General features: G+C 37.8%; 1 protein-coding gene across 1 annotated transcript in view; it reads left to right on the plus strand.

Annotated features, from left to right (window-relative positions):
* The window catches only part of MGAT4A (alpha-1,3-mannosyl-glycoprotein 4-beta-N-acetylglucosaminyltransferase A), an 80,334-nt gene that overhangs the window by 34,862 nt on the left and 25,200 nt on the right, over positions 1 to 20,272 (plus strand). Inside the window, exons 4-8 of the mRNA XM_059818890.1 lie at positions 210 to 343; positions 11,953 to 11,999; positions 12,612 to 12,725; positions 13,342 to 13,417; positions 14,818 to 14,932. Coding sequence (XP_059674873.1) covers positions 210 to 343; positions 11,953 to 11,999; positions 12,612 to 12,725; positions 13,342 to 13,417; positions 14,818 to 14,932 — 486 coding nt within the window. The remainder of the gene's footprint in view (positions 1 to 209; positions 344 to 11,952; positions 12,000 to 12,611; positions 12,726 to 13,341; positions 13,418 to 14,817; positions 14,933 to 20,272) is intronic.

The following is a 20,272-nucleotide window of genomic DNA, read 5'->3' on the forward strand; positions in this document are numbered from 1 at the left end:
TTGCTCTGTTTTCTATGAGTGTTCATGGTAATTATGTTAATCGTGCTCCTGATGATGGGTGGTATATTTTTAAACTATTTTTAATTACTGTTATCTCCATCTTTTAACTCTGCATTTCTTAAGCAATGCTTTATTATGAGGTAAGAATTTTGTTTTCTATCTTGTGTATGAAATTGCTGAAAGTACATTTCTGGTTTGTTTGATTTCAGTTTCCATTGTAATGGGAATACCTACAGTGAAAAGAAAAGTCAAGTCTTACCTTACAGAAACTCTCCACTCCCTTATTGATAAGCTGTCCCCTGAAGAGAAACTGGATTGTGTTATGGTTGTCTTTATAGGAGAGGTAATCACTTAAATATTTTTACACAATTTCTAATCTGCCTTTAATTACAAGTACCGCTCCTGTCAGGACTTGATGACAATCTACTTTTTCTTCAAGATGTAGACAGATGACTGCCTTCTCCTTCCATGAAAAGGAGACAGTGTCAGTCTTGTGTTTCTGAGAGAAATGATCCTGAAGAGCTCAGCTTTTTCTATTTGTCAAGGGAATAGTGGACATGGATTCAGTGGACTGGTTATTTTGCAAATCTTCTGATGCTCATACCTAGTGACAGAGGTGTGCTAATTACCTTATTCCTTCAGCATCAAAATAATGGCTAAAGTACTTCAGTGTTGTAGGAAGGATTCTTCCCGTTCTCTTCATGCTATGCACTTAGTCCTTCCTCAAATGAGTGCTGCAGTTTGAGATGGTAGGCACAGATTGTTACTGATTTTATTTTCTGGACAGTGTGGCTATTGTAAGTCCAGACCTTTTTTTATGGATTAATTCAAACATTGTTCAGTTGGACAGTTTGGTCAGTTTGGCTCTGATTTAGTGGAAATCAAATTTAGGAAAATGATAGAATGCTTTCAGAAATAACTCTGTTGGCTGCTGGGCATTGCATATACTTATTTTGGTCTGTATATTTTCTCAGAAGTCTGACTTGGAGGGTGGGAAATTTATATAAATGTTTGACCTTCATCCATCTGACCGTATAGTCCTCTACTGAAACAGTGTTTTTTGAGTCCCACAGATGAAAATTTGAATCCTCTAGTTATAACTGTGAAAATGGTTTTAATCCTGTGAGCCAGTGTCCATTCAGGGATGAATCAATGGAAAATCAGATTGGCATTTTAATACTTTTAGTTCTATTATCAGCATATTTTAAACATTTCCAGTCCTATTATCAGCATATTTTAAACCTTTTCTTGAAAAGTTTGTAAGCTTTTTACCTGCACCTGAAACTGATTCTTATGGTTTTCTAATATAAAGTGCTCGGTTTTCTTTTTCTTGACAGTCAGTCAAAAACTATATGTCAGGATAGATACTGCTTTTCTGCAGAAAATGCTCTTAAAACATTCGTTGGTTGAGAATACAAAGAGAAGAGTATTCATTCTGAATTACTGGAACGCTGGGTTTTTCTTCACTGTATTAGTTGGAGTAATTTTACTGCCTTTTAGTGTGGCTTCTTTTCAAGATTTAAAACTGAAGTTTCATTTTGTTTTGCTTAAGGAGGTCTGAGCTATGAAGACCATGTGTAATCATTGGATTCTCTGTCTTCTGCAAAACTTAGAATAGGAGTGAAGAGGATCCACACTCTGTCCCCCACTGCACAAGTTTCTCTTGTTGCCTTAGACAAGGCATGTTGCTATACCCGAGTTTTCCATAGCTAAATAACTTTCTTCCTTTGAGGTGGTGTGAAATTCTCTTTCACCTTGGGAATGATTCTACAAAAGTGACTGTGAAGGAACTGAACATTTTAACATGGGAGCTATTGCTTCTGTGCCCAAGGAGAATTGCGTTGCTTGCTCCAGAGTGGGATGCTGTTATGCTCTGCATCTTTTCTCTGTGTATCTCTCTTTAAGAGCAGCACTATGTGCTTACTCATATATCTGCTATGGGCACTGCAAGCCATGAACGTCCTGGAAAATTTGAAGAACCTAAGTTTAAATTCTTGTCCTGTTATAACCGTTCCTTATATTTGCTTATATTTCTTTTTCTTTACTCCATCCTATTTTATGTCTTCACTGCTTTACTGTATCTTTGACCATGTTTTGTATTTTCTTAAGTTCAATATCTTATAGTTTGTTTTGTAATTACTACAGGGAACTCTTTCAATGAATAATATGGTACAGTAAATACTTTATCCTGAACTATGCTGTGTTTTTTCTGAGTTATGCTGTATATTTCAGCTCCCTTCTGCAAGGTGAAAAGTGTAGGTTTATTACGCATTTTCTCTGGCTGTTTGAAGGAAGGCCTACTCCCCTGGTGGACTTCTGTTTCTCCTTCAGCAAAAGAAAGGACTTTAACTTTTAAAATAGCTTTGTCTGTGAGGTTTCCTAGCCTAAAATGTGTTAGACTATTGCTATCATTAACATGTGTGCGTTAATGAAGACTTAGTTAAAAATACATTAGAACTTTGACCAACTATGCTTGTATTAAAAATGATGGCAAAATGTTCTGAAAAAAGGTACAGCCTCTGCTCAACATCTGTGCAGTTTAAGGACAGCAAGAAATGGTCATCGTGTGAGGTGAGGTTAGGTAATTTTGCTAATAAGCTTAAAATGACAATCTGTGCTTTGTCTATAGGTTGTACTAACAAAAAAAAGTGCAAGACTTTACAAAAATGTTTTTACGAGAGAATTATATGAAAAATGCTACTTTAAAAGGATTTTAGAATTTTCTTGTTGACTTTGAGAAATCAAATTGACAGTGTTTAAGAAGCATTGCTGGGAGCCACAGTCATGGACTGTAATCTCTTTGTGCCAAGCATCCTAAAAAACTCTTTTAATCCTGCTATTATTTTTTAGCAGTTCAATCTCACTCCTTTCTTGTAAATTTGACTTTTTTGCTAGAAAACAAGTTGAAAATTAAGGCTAATGGCCTTCTGTAAACAGCATGAACATCTGTAAACCGATGAGCTAGCAAATATAGATACATTATGGTTGCTAAATAAAGAGATCTGCATATTCATTTACTGTATGGATATTTCTCAGTAATGTAATTATATACAGTAAATTTCCATACTGGAAGTTCAAGGAATTCTAAAATATCTGAGCTGATGTGATACCTAATCACCAATTTAAATAATTACTAGAACTGCTTGACTGTAAACTGTGCAATTGTCCCAGTAACTGACATATGTCTGTGTTCTCCAATTTGTTAAAATAACTTTATTGCAGATTAATTTGCAGGTATTCATTAGGATGACTAATAAATAGGCAAGATTCATTATACCTCTATACTTAAACTTTTTATTCCCCTTCACTATGTAGCTATTTCATAGGCTCATCAGATTACTTGAAACAAACGATTCAAATCTCATAGACCTGCTCTGTATGAGAACTTGCTTTCAGAATAAACTATAGGATCTAGGTTTAAGAAACTGTGAACTCCAGATTAAAATGGTTGTCTAGTATTTTTATTTAAAATGGTTTGTAATTAACATGGGAAACATGGTTCCATCATAGTGGAACAACAAACATATATGTGTGTGTGTGTATATATATACACACACACTCTACCGAGTATGAAAGAAATTAAAATACTTTTCTGGTATCTAAACATTTTTTTTTTTCTTTCCTGTGGGGAGATCTCATTTACCATGAAGAAAATGCATTTTAGACTTGTTCTAAATATATCACAAATTACTGTCAGTCCACTTCATTAATTGGTGACTGCACTTAACACAGTCTTTTGTACAAACAGTGATCAGTGTATATTGGAAAGACTATAAGTCCTTGATTTGACCAAAAATATCAGAAAGACAAATCATTTCAGTAAGAATCAGAAGACACTACAGGTATGCAAAAGCATTTTGCTAATTGCTGAATGTGAGCTGGCAGTGGGCCAGGGTGGCCAAGAAGGCCAACAGCATCCTGGCCTGTATCAGAAATAGTGTGGCCAGCAGGAGCAGGGAGGTGATCGTGCCCCTGTACTCGGCTCTGGTGAGGCCGCACCTCGAGTACTGTGTTCAGTTTTGGGCCCCTCACTACAAGAAGGACAATTGAGGTGCTGGAGTGTGTCCAGAGAAGTGCGACGAAGCTGGTGAGGGGTCTGGAGCACAAGTCTTATGAGGAGCGGCTGAGGGAACTGGGGTTGTTCAGCCTGCAGAAGAGGAGGCTGAGGGGTGATCTTACCGCTCTCTCCAATTACCTGAAAGGGGGTTGCAGAGAGGTGGGTGTTGGTCTCTTCTCCCAAGTGACTAGCGACAGGACAAGAGGAAGTGGCCTCAAGTTGTGCCAGGGGAGGTTTAGGCTGGATATTAGGAAAAACTTCTTTACTGAGAGAGTGGTGAAGCATTGGAACAGGCTGCCCAGGGAGGTGGTGGAGTCACCATCCCTGGAGGCATTCAAGGAACGTGTGGACGTGGCATTGTGGGACATGGTTTAGTGGGCGTGGTGGTGTTGGGTTGATGGTTGGACCTGATGATCTTGCAGGTCTTTTCCAACCTTAGTGATTCTGTGATTCTGTACGCTACTGATTGCATTTGACTAGACTATACTTGACCAGCCATTTGTTCTTGGAGCACTAGTCGTTATGTTACACTGTCTTGCATATTGCTTATTCAAATCTTACTGTGTTGTTTCATGTGTACAGAATTCACTTAGGCTAGAAAAACTTGCATGTCTTGAATATCTTTTACTGTCACTGTGTCATCTCTTTATGTAAACGGTGGCTGCTAAATTAAAAGATGTTGATCTTCAGTAGTGTTTTCTCTGCCCTCCTTTTGTTGAGAATCTTTTTTTTCTCTCTAGTATTTCTTTGGAAAAGTTTCTGTACTGGTTGGGTCAGCATGACACAAGCACCTAGTAAGGCACCATCCTGTGCACTGATAGGAACAAAGCCTCAGCAAATTAAGCACTGAGTGCACATACTGGGTCAAACCTTGCTGAACCTGTTTTGGACGTATTAACGTTGGAATGCAATATGGAAAACTTCTCCAGCAAAAGAAACAGGCTTGTATTTTCACCTCTTCTTGCTCTGGGCCTGAATTATAGATCTCTGTGATCAGCAGATCGCTTGATAGAAAACAAAGGAGTATTTTGTCTCTCTTGCTCTCAAATCAGATGTATTAGTATCATCCTAGCTACAGAGATGGTCCATTTGTTCTGCTAATTGTTGAAAACTTGAGAGCCGCCCCTTCCTGGAGCTGCCCTGAAGTCTGCACATCTCAAGTTGGAGAAAGACCAATAGATCTCAGCATATACATACACATGTATGTATGTAATACATATATTTTAAAAAAAAAAACAAAGCTAGACAAGGCTGTTGTGCCAAATGATACGTTTTATCTTCAAAAAAATTATCTTCACCAGGTAATTTTAAAGGCCTACACATGTGGTAGCCTTTGTTTTGAACATCTCACTCAAAACTGATCAGGATGAATGCAGCTTCTAGATATACTGCCAGCTCTTATATCTGGAAGGGTGGCTTGGCCTGTCAGTGAACATTTGAGATATTTAAGCTGCTGTTGCAATCCCTGCTTCTTTGGCACCTAAGCTTTGGTACCTAAAGAGTATGGGCTGCTGATACTGGGCACCATCATAGGATTTTACGCTCTTCTTTTCATGGCAGTGACTAGCAAAGTTTTTATATGGTATTAAACCAGTGATAAAAATCTTCCTCAGATCTCAGAAAAGATCCTTGACAGGATTCGAAAACTTCTATGTACCTGAGATGAATTTAGTATCTCAGCACAAAGGTAAGATTCAGGATTGTGCTCTCTACTCAAGCCCTAGACTCGAATGACTGAAATGCTTCTCTACCTATAAGATACCTTCTGAGATGCACCTGGGCCACAATAACTATCTGATGCTTCTAGTAAAGGAACGTCACTGTTAATAGACAGAGTTGTGTCTGAGCTAAACTTTGGTAACATCTAGTGTATTTGTGAGATGGAAGGTGACAGTAATAATCTTACTTCAGAAACATTGTAGCGGGTGACTTCATACTTGGATGGTTGACTGAATTGATACTTTGAGTTTTGGACAACACTACCAAATTTTTCTACTGCGGTCTGTCTTGGCCTAAAGATACTGAGGACAAATTCCTTCTGTCCTCCAAATAAAGAGCATATCATAGAAGGGTGCTTTGGACTGTACACAGCAACTACCTATCATCTAGTGGAAAACAAACAATCTAGACCTTTTCAACGATTTACAGGCTCACCCAAGGACAAGAAGAAGTTTCTCCAGGTTGCCAGGCCACATATTCTGCTTTCTTTCAGACTCTACAAACCAGGCTTCATCTGCAATATGGACAAAACTAGTAGAAGGCTGTATGACACTAACATAACTTGCATCCGAATGTCCTGTTTTAAATTGTCCCTTGTGGGTTGTTTTTTTGTTCTGGCTAGCCTTCTTAAAAGCTAAACTTGTTCTCTGATGTGGTGCTGTGGTTCACAGCACAATCCATATGGACGTATGCCCTCACGATTGAGGAGCTGACGTGCAGGGCGCAAAGGTAGGGAGAAACCAGAGTGGAGTAATACAAGAATATACTTGTGTTCCTGCTGTTGCTGCCAAAGGCTTTGCATTGTGAAACCCTGTCCTGAACAGAATTGGGTTAATTACAGAAATGACTGGAGAGAGAAAGATATTTCTTACCTGTGTGGTAGAGTGGGGACTTTCAGTAAGGGAGGGATGAAGCTCATGTAGGGCACAGAGGCTACCTTTTGCTTATGTAACATTAGAGAGCTATGTTATGATAGTATTTTGCATTCCTGTTTTTTGCTTTGCATCTTCTCATGTTGCCTCTATTTAACTTGAACTTGCTGCTTCAGATCTCAAAGCAGATGCTGTATTCCTAAAAATAATTTTTTTTCAGCTGCATTTGTTGAACTCTAACAGATGTTATTACCTTTTTCCGCAGACTTTATTTATATCTGTACACTATTGCAACCACGGGAAACCACTGCTGCACTGTTATTCCGTAGCGCTTTTTCTTCACTGCATAAATATCCAAAAATAGCTCTAAATGCCACTTTAGTGGCAGTTTTTTCCTATGTGAATTTTAATGTTTTGTATATAAGTCATTATATTCATATGTACTTTCATCATTTCAAGGCAAATATACATTTGCTTTGCCTTTTCTGGAGGCTGTTCAATTTTACATTGTTTGTTATTATTTAGAATACATTGTAAAATTATTCCACCCCTATTCTACAGGGATGATGAAAGATCAAACAAAATCATAGAAATTAGTAAGCAATGAAATGACCACGCTTTGCAGATGTTTCCCAGGGATTTTTTTTCTTTTTTTGGAAGATGTTCTTGAATAAGTTAAGGCTTACTTTAGTAGATTTCATTTAAGAATTAAGATCTGGATAATCTAACAGCCTAGATAAACCACATTGTTTAGAATGTACTGTACAGTTAATATCTGAATTTTCCCCCTCTTTCCCTGTAGCTTCTCTTCTTGAATTTACTTGAGATATTCAGTGATGCTATGATTGCATCGTTTTTCTTCTACGCATCTGCTACTGGCTAAGACAGTTAGGTAGACCTTTGGTCTGAAATGCCATGGTTTTCCTTACATTTTGAGAAACAGTCTACCTTCTGTCATTCTTGAAGGTATGAAGTAGGTAGGATTTAACAGCATGAAAGGGTTGATTCTTAAAACTAGAAATCTTGGGTTTGGTTGAAAGTTGGCTAGCTGTTAATCACAACTTTGTAACCTCTTGTTTTGTCTGTTAGCTAATATATTCTACTACTTTGCTATGCACACACTCACTCATAAAAAATCAATAAAAAAAGATTGGAAAGTTCACTGCTGTTCTGGTTCTTTGTGTGTTTGTTATGAATAACAATGTTCGTTCAGACAAACCTTAGAATAATTGCAAATTTGAAATGCAGCCTCACCTAAGCTAGAGAAGGTACTTCAGAGAATTGTAGGGCAGCATCTTATAAAAACTGCAGAAATTTAAAAACTTATTTCACTGACAGTCTGAAACTTCAGTTTGTTCCACAACGTACTCTGTTTTCTTTTACAGTGATTCATCAAAGTACTCTGTATGTGTGTCTCATCAAAATTGCTGATGTAAGGAGCTAAAACTTAGATGTTGCCATGTTCACAGGCTTACGAAACTCCATAGATTTTGTAAGCTAAAATCTTTTTTTCTTGCTGAAAGTTTCAGATAGGCTCAAGGGGATACTGGCGAGGTACCTTGAAGAGGAGTCTACTGAGAAATATTAAATACACAAAATCATATCTGTCTCAGGAAGTAACCTGAATTTTGAAGGTAGTTGGAGTGTGGATGGTAGCAGAAGGGAGTATTGTGTATGCTTGTCCTGTTCTTATTCTTTGCTATGTATCTGTTTGTGGCTGCCACTGCTGGAAGCAAGATACTGAGCTGGATCAATCTTTGGTCTGATCTGGTATGAATGAAAAAAGGAGGATGTCTCACTCCAAGTGTTCTTGCTTTCTCTCAGAGATCAGTAATTTCATATGACTAGGAAGAAAGATCAGGCGGAAAGATTTGAACTGTTAATATTGAAATAACCACCCCTACTTATGCCTTTCATTAGTTCCCAGAGATCCACCTAACAGGACAAACTTGTTTGTAAGGCTCCATGTGATTCATTGATAAGATGCATCTTTGTGGCTGGCACTGTTAACTCTTACGTTGTGGCCTATCACAATTTTGTGTTTAATTGGTCTAAAAGGATTAGTTCTTAAAATGTTAATTTTTGCTTTTTTTTCTTGGGTCCCAAACTCCTGGGGATTATTTAATCTTCAACCTTAAAAGTTTTACTAAGGAAAAATTCTGGTTTTGTTATTGCCTTCTGATTTGGTAGACAAATAAATCACACAGGTTGTGCTGCTTTGGTTGGGATCACCAGTGACATTTCCTTTCAATAGTTGCAAGCAACACTGTTATCATGAAACAGAATTTAAGTTCATCGTAGCTGCCCCAAAGTCAACCTGCTATCTACCAGATGATCTTCACAGGAATTCTGAAGGACAGTTACACTTTGTCTTTCATGGATGACTTCCTTTTGGTTATCTGGATTTGTCTTGTGCTGTTTCAGGTTCTTTTAGAAGACAAGGGTATTACTCCTTCATGTTATATACAGTTCATAATTATTTTCAGCTGTCTCGTGTCCTGCTGGTTGATAAAGAGGGCCTTAGGTCTTATTTTGTCAAGGCAGTAAATGCTTTCTTCCTTAAAAATGGGGAATACATTTTGGTCAATAATAGATATTTTTTTCTGTCACTTTTCAGTTGCTAGCTGAATTTATTGATACTGCATGGAAGATCCTTAGGTTAGAGCAGTTATCTGGCTATTCCAGATTTCCTTCCATTGCTACCCTGCAAAGTCTTCTGTATAGTTAACTCTTCCCTTGGGTATAGTTGCAGCTTGATCAAATTTATTGCATATTCTCATATTTATTTCTTGAGGTTGTGTGAAATAACTTAAACGTGCCAGTTTACTGGGACACGTCCACAACTGAAGGGTGTTGGCAAAGATCCCACTTAGTGTTAGGCTGGGTAACAAGAGGAGTTGGTTGCCTCTGGAAGTTCTGATGTGGAAAGATGGCAGTCAAACCTGCTATCCTGAGGGGAAGAGTTTGGTGTTGAAATCCTGGTTCTGAATCTCAGATGCTGCTGGTAGATATAAATACAACTGCTTATTTAGAAATAATGGCAGGATATCAAGTTTTTAATGCATTTGCTCATGTGAAAAATGCCATCAACTCTTTTAATCTCAATGTTCTTTTTTAATTATAAAAGTGGCATCTCCTTTTGTACTATGCTGATGCAGTGGTTGTTGATTCAGAAGGAAGGTTACCTACTAAACCAGCAGTGGTCCTTGCTGTATCTCGTATTCAGTGCAGCTAGACCAGACCATCTTGACATTGTGTGACAGCAGCACAGATTACAATATGAGATTGCAAGTCTACAGGCTACGCCTCTTTAACGTGAAGCTATTATGATTGTAGCTCTGACTGGGAAACTGCCAACCTTTTGCATGAAGGACACAAGTAAGGGGATGTAGGGGAAAAAACCCCTCTTATTCTAAACTTCTTTTTTTTTTCTGATTGTGGTGCATGCTGTATAAGTGTGTAAATTTTTAAAAGCACTAGCAAGGCTTCATGGTGTATCTGCAAAATAGGTCAATACTATGTTCACTCTAAGGAGACTTGCACTAAGGCACAGGCTTGTGACCAAATTGGAATGAAGTTTGGCGTTTATTTTAATCTCTGGAATACTGTATAGAAACCAGCTGTATTTCTGCTCTGTGTGTGTATGTATATATATGTATACGAATCTTGCATTTTTCTATGCAGTTACGGTATGGACGGTTTAATAAGTATTTGAGTTATTATTGTTAGACTGGGTAATTGACATTTGGCACACCAACTGGAAATTCTAATTGTTTGTCTTTTTCCTATGCCGACTAAACAACAATTTATATATTTTTAATGTTTAAAAGGTTTGAAAAGAAAAAAGAAATGTTTCAGTTAAAGATAGCTGTACTAAAATTATTTCTATGTAGTCACTAGGTCACTGATTTGCAACTGTTATACACAGCAGAAAAAGTTTTGTCTTAAACTCCATTCCAGTAATAAACTGTGCATGAACAATCCATATGTATTTAAAAAGTTAGTGACATACCAAGTTCCGTATGGACCTGAGAGTCTGCTTGTGTGGAACTCACTGCAGAATGAGTTTTAAATTGTGAACACCTTATCTGCTTATTAGAACTTCAGTCCAGCTCTAGGCATAGCACATATGAAAAAAATATATATGAAAAATTTATGACAAATGCTTTCTACTCACATGTTCTTGTAGTATTTCGAACCTGCTTTTGGAAGAAACCCACTGTTGTCCTTTTTGGAAAAGTGTGCGTCACTGGTATTATGTTGGATTTTATAAAAATAAATCTTTAAAAATAGGAATGGTGATTTTTAAGATCAAAGGGTAACCATCTTTATCAAACAAGATTAGTGGTTCTGTAGAAATGCTTGGGAGGGATTTATTCTCTGTGTGTATAAACCTTTAATGATAATCTGCATTACAAATTAATCAGAAAAAGTATGAACTGTTCCTTTCTTTCCAGCATTTCAAAGGCAGCTATTTCTGCAGAATCTTCATGAGCCACCAGAATCTGGGTTGATTTATAGACTGTAAATTATCTTTTGAAAACTGATGAATAGCATGTCAAATTAGTAGATTAGTAAGTGTAACAAAGGTTAGGATTTTCAGTCACATTTATGAATTCACGACCTCTCTTTCCCTGGAATGCATGTGTACGACCAAGTTAATAGGTCGAATAATTGGCCAGTTTTGGCAAGTTAGGTGATCTAGACTATTCCAGAATGTCATGATTTATATTTTAACCAACAAGGAATTTTTAGAATCTATGCATCTTTAAGAACCAGGTGATTGATAGGATTGATAGTCCCTCAAGTTTAATCTTTGATGCAAAAAAGCAACCCTAGTCAGGAAAACAGCATGTTCATTCCTGTGTGTGGTTGGGGCATCCACACTTTAAATGCGAAGTTTAGGAGATGTATTTTTGAAAGAAGAGTGTGTGTGTGATATTTTCATATACATATTATTATACAACAATAATATGAAGTTCGTCCTACACAAATACTCAGTCATCATTTTTGTCATTAAGAGCATGAGAAGTTGCAATAAAATACCAACAGTTAGATTAGAACTGTCTGTTAAAAGCAGATATGAAGCAACTATCATTCCCCTCTGTTTACAATAAAAATTGTTTCTTCTTCCATTAGACATAAGACATACTTACATGTGTGATGTGTTCCTGTATTATATCTTAAATGCTGAAATTGATTTTCAAGTACAGCTACCTCCAATGTTTATTTTACTAGGTTCTTTTAAAGTGTAGCTGCAAAACTGTTAAGTATTCTATTTGTTTTTTGTGTTTTTTTTTCCAGACTGATCTTGATTATGTTAACAGTGTTGTTGCAAGCCTGGAAAAAGAGTAAGTTGTAGTTTTAATGGGGGACTTGTTAGCTTATTGGTGGGTTTGCTTTTTGTTTTTCTCTAAATCAGGTTGTGACAGGTAATAAAGAGTATTCTGGAAATATGACATCATGCATTTTTGTTTCTTGGAGGTTTGGACTTTCGAACAACAAAGTAGTAGATGACAAATTAAGGGGCAGTGATTCAGTCAGTTAAATTGTAAAACAATAAATGGGATTAAATTACTTGGTGCAACCAATGGGATTGGTTTAACATGAATGGAAATTTGTGAAATCTGTGTTAGGGCCTTGTATTCCATATGTTCAAAGAGAACTGTAGGGAAAAAAATCACTAGGTTCTGAAAAAAAGGCAAAATCACTGGGTTCTGAAAAAAAGGCAAAAGAACTGTTTAGAATCTAGTTAGAATTCTGATTATTGGACAAGAGGCTATACTGTTCTGAAGAAGATGCTAAGGAAAACAGTATTTTTTTATATACCACTTTTATTTTACGTGCCTCATTTGAATAAGTCATTGTTGTAACCAGACATAGTAACTGTACAACAGAAAGCAAGGAGGAAGTCTACAGAACTCAGAATATCTCATGTGACTTTAGGATGTTTCTTTTGACAGGTTTTCTACAGAGATCAATTCTGGCTTGGTGGAAGTAATAGCCCCTCCTGCAACTTATTATCCTGACTTGACAAACTTGAAAGAGACATTTGGAGACTCAAAGGAGAGAGTGAGGTTAGTTTATTCCCCCAGATCTTTTCCCATCTCCTCCCACACCCACACTTTTGTTGTTTATGAAATGGCAAGTGGGATGTGGATTCTTGAAATGTTTTCTTACTGTAATTCTTGAAAGTGTGGGGATGCTAAAAGTGCTCTGTGAATCCATCTCATTCTTACCTCCATGCTGTTCTGTGCATGATCAGACCCCAATGCTATGCTTGGTTGAATTTATTTAGTGTAAAATTTTGGGAGGAGAACTGAGACTTGATATAGTTTTTTTGCTGTATGTAGACTTTTTTGTTTACTGTTTTTGTTCCTGAAATACAGTGTAAAACCCAGTAATTCCTGCTGAATTGCCATTTAAAATGTACATGTGTTTTTAGTGAAATGTCAGGTAGTTTTCATGAAATCAGATTCACATTAAACCAGTTTTATGTCTGTATTAAAGCATAAGGCGAAAGCTTTGTTCCTTTTTTTCAGACAGGATTTCCTGAAGGAACAATGCCAAAAACAGCTGTCTTAATATTTCACTAATACGCATCATTCTTCATAGCGAGATTTACTTTGCATTGCCAGCATGTATTGAAATAACTTTTTTGTCATAATCCTTAAGCTTTTAATTTAATTTCAGATGGAGAACAAAACAAAACTTGGATTATTGTTTTCTTATGATGTATGCCCAGAAAAAGGGGGTTTATTACATTCAGGTAAATTTCTCTTCTTTGTTTTGAGACAAGTTTTCAAATGAGTTTCCAGAAATTATGCTACACAGAACAGAGATAACTTGATTCCATAGTTGAAGGAGGGCATTAAGTATGGAAGTTATGGTATGTGAGGAGGTAATTTGTGGAGGACGCTGTCTCTGAAGTAGAAAGTAATTTGTCCTATGCAATTGATTTTATCTTAAGATGCTTAGTAAAAAAGTGAAGGAATGCAGACAGCCTAACCGCTGTTTTTTTCCTTGCCCCTGAATGAGTTACCATTGAGTTGCCTAGGCAAAAACCACCGGCATAGTTTCTAGTGGAAATCGAGCTAAAATCCATTTCTGCTTTCTTTTTGAAGGCAAGTGCAGCATCACTTTAATATGACTGTTGCGTATAGATATGTTTTCAATGTGTTGTTAGACTTGTTTTGTTTTTTCTTTTTTTAAAGAGGTTTTCAAGAACAGAGTTAAGCAATTCTTCTTTAATTTAGCTCAGAATTGTTCCTATTGTGTCTTGCTGCTTTGAAGTAGAAGTCTTACCTACAGGTATTGCCGATTTAGTGAGTAACTACACTTATGATCTTTATTTAGATTTTGAGACTGTGTCCTTTAGGTATAAAGCCCCACCTGTCTCATACAGTTTTTATGAAGCTATGCTGACTGCTCTTGGAAAGCTGTTGGAGTCTCAGCTCTCCTGGAAGCTGCACAGCTCATAACATGAGACGGTCTTTTTGAAACGAGGCAGTTGCACAAGTATTAGTGCCAGCACAAGGCGGGGAGCATAAATGCACTGAGAGAAAGGACAGGAGAAGTAGGATCCTTAAAGCAGTGGCCTGCAGTTACTATGAATTAAAGGGATTGTAGCACCACATCTTGGCAGTTCTGCTGGTTTGGACTATATAACTGTTCTGCGGGACAGCTAAAGCCAGGTCAAATGCATCCCACCTCTGCAGACAACGTGTCTCTTAGCTTCTTGTCTCAGAGGAGAAATTCTTTCAGTGCTGTTAGGTGTGTGAGTAAAGAGTCACATTTGCATACAAATAATACAGATAGTTTTACTTGTTCTACTGATGAAGTCACTTAGTCTAACATTTCATGGATGATTTTTCTCTGAAGAGAGAAACTAGAAAAAACAATGTTCTGAAGTAGTAAGTTGAGATACATTTGTGGATTCTTACTACAGGAAGATTCTGTATTAGTTCTCCACAAATAGATAGACTGTGATCCCTACAATAGTTATTCTTGGCTATAGCGTCTAGGTTTTATAGCAGTGCTTGCATTAGAAATATATGGCTATGTGTTAGCAATATATTACAAATCAGTATTTTCTAGCTGTACTTCTTCTTATGGCCTTGCTGGTGCTTTTTTTTTATTTATGTTGATATCACTGCTACCTTCCTCTAGCTTGAAGATGACATCGTTGTCAAGCAAAATTATTTCAGCACAATAAAAAATTTTGCACTTCAGCTCGCTTCTGAAGATTGGATGATTCTAGAATTTTCTCAGCTGGGTTTCATTGGTAAGAAAATGTTCACTTGAGTAGTTTGAAAGAACACATTCATCCTCAGACTCTGTGAATTAATAGTGATGTGACTTCAAAGCTATCTTCTTTGTACTGGAAATAGACCAAGAAGTAGAAATTCATTGGCTTTTTTAGGAACTCTGGTTTAACTCAGGGGTTTTTTCAGTTGTTTCATATGCTTTTGTACGATTGAGGCAAACTCAAACTGCTGGAAAAGAGGGCATTTTTATAACTAAAGGTTAATTAATTTATAAAAATACTAACAGTCAAACTGCAAGGAATGACTTACTTTCAACTTAGCTGCCGTTAAAACAAAAAAGTTGTTAAACCACAACTGATGGAAGTAAAAGAAAAAAGTGTGAAAACTAACTCAACCTAAAACACCTTCCTTGGTGGTTGTGCCAAAATTTCCAGGAATGAGCAGGCATCAGTTTGTTTTGGTTGCAAAGCCTCTTCTATCTCCACCTTTTTACTCCATCAAGGAGAAGTTAGGACAGTCTGCTCCTTCTTAGCTGTAGTTAGAGTCTATCTGTCATTTGCAATGAACAACAGTGAGAGAGGCTAATGCAGCATCTTGGGCTGTTCTGGGTTGACTACTAGAGTGCTGTTGAAATTACTTCATGGTTCTTTGCTCTTACACTGCTCTGTTTTTATTCAGAGGTACTAGACTTAACAGAAGAGCAATGCAAGAGAAGTTTTGAAGGGATTTTACAAATCAGAAAGTTATTTCATGACTGCAGTGATGTGTCATGATCTGTTTAAAAGCGCTAAGCTAGGGATATATGAGGAAAAATCAAAAGCTAAGTCAGACTGTGGAGATTCCTGTATGTAGTCAACAAAAACGATTCCAATTCGAAGGCTGTAAGGTGAGCTCAGAACAGGAAGAAAATCCTACATGTAACAGATAAAGTACAGTCCTGAGTTGTGTCATTCTCTTGGAAATTCTTGTTATTTTCTTGTTTTGACTTTGGATCTACTTTCCAGAGTACAGCTTCATTTTTAGCTCAGTGACCCATAATGGTAGCACTGAGAACTGAGAATGTTGACACTGTGTGAATGTCAAGTACTGTCCTGTTTGCAGCTTAGCATCAGGTGTGCTGCTGAGGCGATAGTTCCCTGACTTTCAGGGTTTCAGAAATTCACTGAGTAGAAAGGAAAACAGTAGTTATGTCCTAAACATGCTATGTTAGAGTACAAAATGGTACTTCGTACATTTGCTTGTCAGTCTAACCTACAGAAACAACGGAGAGGAGGAGAGGAAATGTGCAGAGGGAAGTCTCCTTATCTATCTAGCCACCACATAACCGATCTGCTTGGTTGCCTTGGGCTACCAACAGAGATGCACTGTTGCTGAAATAGTTATGGGACTGGTTTTGTGGCCTCAGAGGTGGAACGGAAAAACAGGAAATGGAGCTGCCTATCATGGAGAAAAAAAAATTTAAATAATTTACTGGAGCTTTTGCCCCTAGATAGACTTGCCTCTTCTCTTGGGGGGCCCCTTGCAACTCTCTGTGACTCTGTGGCTGCAGAGACTGGTTGAATACCAGCATCTGATTAGGCTTTGTTTCTACTTTTGAACAGTTAAACTTGAATTGCGGGCTTAGTTGGGGTTAGAGTCCTAGCTCCAGTCCTAACTGCACTTTAAATGTAAATTCTGTACGAAGTTCCTGGGCTATAGAAGTAATTTACATTCATTCTACATTTGCTTAATTTAGTAGTAGAGTGTACTCACTTATAAATTGCAGTTTTTTAAGACTGACATGTCAAAATGGGTGTAAAACCAGCTTACAGTTTAGGACATGCAATGTCTACCCCATGCAGATGTATTTCAGATCACTTATTATTTATGTATTTGTATATTTCACACCCCTTTCTGTTCTCAGTGCTGCTATAGAGGGCACAGTGTCTAAGCCAGAAGGGCTAAGTAGATAGTTCTTAATACTGAGATCTGGCTTAATTACCTGCACAAATGTTTAAAAATGTTTTAAGGTTGTTTTTCCTATACTGTATATATACTTTTTTCAGTGTAAGCTCTGAAAATAGTCGTAGTTAAATTCAGTTGTCAGCTCCTGCTGCTTGTATCCCTCCTCTTTGTTCCTTGTATCATATTTGCTTGCCTCCTTTTAATTAGATATCAGTAGAATTTCAGATGCATTTAGCTACGGCTGCACATCTTAATGTTGCTTTTCTACCTAGAAAATTAAATTAGATTTTTTTTTCCTAATTTAGCTACTTATCCTGCTTTTAAGTCTTGAGAGAAAAATTAGTATTCATGAAAGTGACTGAAACTTCTGGCTTTGAGACACATTGGTGTGCTATAACCATATATTGCATAAAAATTTCATGCAAGTAATGTAGATTTGCCTCATCTCTGCTATCCCTTTATGAATCTTGATGCAGACTGATACTATGGTAATTTGGTAATGCGGATAGCTATGGAGAAGAGCAGAAGTAGTTGTTTGTTACTGGGGTTGAGTTTTATGTGTAGGTGTCTAAGAGAAAGTAGAGCACTGAATTGCCTAGATGCTACTGATTTAGAAATAATTTCTAAAAAAGAGAGGTGTGGCTGATATGCTGTAAGCTATTGGAAACCTTGATCAGCTTGCAAGTTTGCTGGTTAAAAATGTTTTTTGTCATAGTGTATTTCTGAACTGAAAATCTGATTTATGCAAGTACTACATGAGGAAGTGGCAAATGCAGCTGTTTAGGCTGACAGCAGGATTATAGAATTCTGTCACCTCTGCTGCAGAGCAGAAGTTGCTTCCTTTGGTTTTTTTTTTTAATACTGAAAGCATAGTCTTAAGTGCTGTCAAGTATCTAATAAATAATGGGTGAGACATACGCTGTTTCTTGAAGAAGCTCTGTGGAAGGTGATGTATCTTCTGCTCTTCTGGATTCTGGTTTGCACTGCAATCCCTGACACAACATAGGAAAGTCCTACTAGCTTTTAATGAGAAATATTGATTTGTCTTCCAACTGCCTGTGAGCTGAAGTGTTTTCCAGAGGATCCGCAATACTCTCTACTGTAGCTGTAATGCCAGCTGTCACAAACTTTCAATGGAGTGGTCTGAAATCAGCCTTTTGGTTGTCTTATCCTGTTCCTCTGAATCTTACTGTGCCCTCATGTTTTAAGGCCTGTTGTTCTGATTATTTTAAGTTGTTCTGATTACAGTTTTGCTCAAGCTGTCCACACAGTTGAAGTTTGGGGAAGAGTAGACCAAGTCAAATATTTGAGATGTAAATAACTTCAAAGAGGTTCTGGTTTTAATGCCAGTAATTTGCATATCATTAACGGGGAAAACATTGAAAGACTTCAACTATAGTTAGAATATGTGCTTGCAGGTATAAAATTATTGTTGGTGTAGACTGAATACATTTAATGATGCTTATGTGGAAGAATGAAAATGGGTGATGTAGATATTTTCAGTTCAGAGAACTGTAGAAAACAGTAGAAAAGTTTTTATTTTGAGTGTGTCTTGTGCTTGCCACCAAAATACTGAGAGGACCAGAATAGTTCACTAAGGATAGCATTTAAATGGACTGAAAATCAGATAGAAGTCTTGGCAGGGCACAATAAATAGCAGAAAATGTTCCACAATATTTTTTTCTTCTTCAGTCCTGGATCTCACTTTTATCAATATAGATAAATAATATGGAGACAGTCTTCCATGTTTTGTAAATCTCTAGGGATTTATGGATCAAGATTTTACCTATGAGTCTTAATTCTTTTGGATTTTGAAGTTTCTTTCCAAGGATAGGTTGCATGCACCCAGAATCTGAAACCTCTGAAATTTTGTCAGCAGAGTCTCTTTGATTTATGTCTGGTCTCATGCAGTATACCAAGTGCATGAACACGGTGCAAGATGAGCCATTGCTTCAATTCTTTCACATTGTCTTTGGTTTGAGGTAGTGTGTGTGGACTGCATTTTTTGCTTAGGTCTCTTTGGCTTGATGATTTTTCACTGCATATTGGGGATGGCCAGTGGGCAACCTATAGGGTGGATTTGGATGTCATCTCAAGGGCTCCATGGCTCTCAGCACTTTCTTCGCCTGCAGCTACATGGGAGGCCACAGCACTGCAGGACCTTGGCAAATGCTGTTTCTTGTTCTTGGGTTATGGCTATGCCCTAGGGAAGCCAGGCTGCTGCTGCTGCCCTTGCTCAGGAGAGGCTAGACAAGGGCTTGGCTCGTTTGGATTCAGAGGGGCTGGGGAGTTGGATCTGTGGAGTAGGAGTTGTACTGGGCTGCGTTCCATCACAAGGAGTAGCTGTGAACAGTCAGAGGTCCAGGCCTTGAAGACCTGTTTTACCAGGGTCTTCATTGCAGAGTCCTGTTTTTCAGCTGGTGTAGGAAGAGTGTTCTGGGGGAGAACAGGGGGACATTGATCCATGGCAGTACTGCTGTGCTGTGCTGGTGGTGTCCTGAGACGGAAATGACAGTTGAGGGATGCTTTGTTATACTGAAGGGTAAGGAGCTGGGGCAAAGCTGTACCAAGGTGTGTGTGGAAGGTGGTGACAGCATTTCAATAAGTAGTGTGTGGGTGTCTGTCCGTAGTTACTGAAGGAAGACGAGGGCTTGTCTCAGGAGCAGGGTGTTGCCTGTTCATCTTCACTCCACTGATCATTATGAATTAAAGTGAGAAGGGTTTGCCTGCACTGTTGAACCCTTCCACGGTGCTGGGCAGTGTAATGTAGAGACGCCAGTGGGGTCTGAAGATGCTAGTGCAGGTACAGCCAGCTGGTGCTTACCTAGCATATTCTGACTAGTTGCAGTTGGATGTATTAGGGGTTTGTTTTGTTTTTTTTTTTTTCCCCTTGGTCTGTCCTGTGACATCACCATGTTAACGAGATTATTCTCTGAGTCAGGGATGGTTGACTGCATGGTTGACAGTAGTTTGCCAATCTAGGCCTAGAGGAAAGTGCCTCTGGGCCTAGACAAGTTTGCCATATGGAAGTAAATAATGTGTTTGTTGATAGCCTGTTTCTATTTTAGGTAAAATTAGGATAACTTAAATTAGGGAAAAGAGTAAATTCCTACTCTTACCTTCAGTCTTGTTCTCTGCTTATTTAATTGTAGGTAAGGATCCTGTGCCTTAACGTTCAGGTTTTAAGTGACATGGTCTGTGAGTGTCTTTTCACCATAGGTGGCAACTGAAGACTGTAATCCCTGTGCTCTTCAGAAGATGAGCTAGTCAAAGGAAAGAATTTTCAGTGTGGTTCTATTGCTCTGCCCTTGAGTAGAAGAAGAAAAGGATTCCAGAGGAGCATGACTGTGTATACTTCCTGGAAGAGGATAAACTATCTCTTCAGTCAACCTGCTTCCATTGAGACTGGAGCA

The sequence above is a fragment of the Gavia stellata genome, chromosome 1, assembly GCF_030936135.1.
Source record: "Gavia stellata isolate bGavSte3 chromosome 1, bGavSte3.hap2, whole genome shotgun sequence".
In the NCBI taxonomy this organism is placed as follows: Eukaryota; Metazoa; Chordata; class Aves; order Gaviiformes; family Gaviidae; genus Gavia; species Gavia stellata.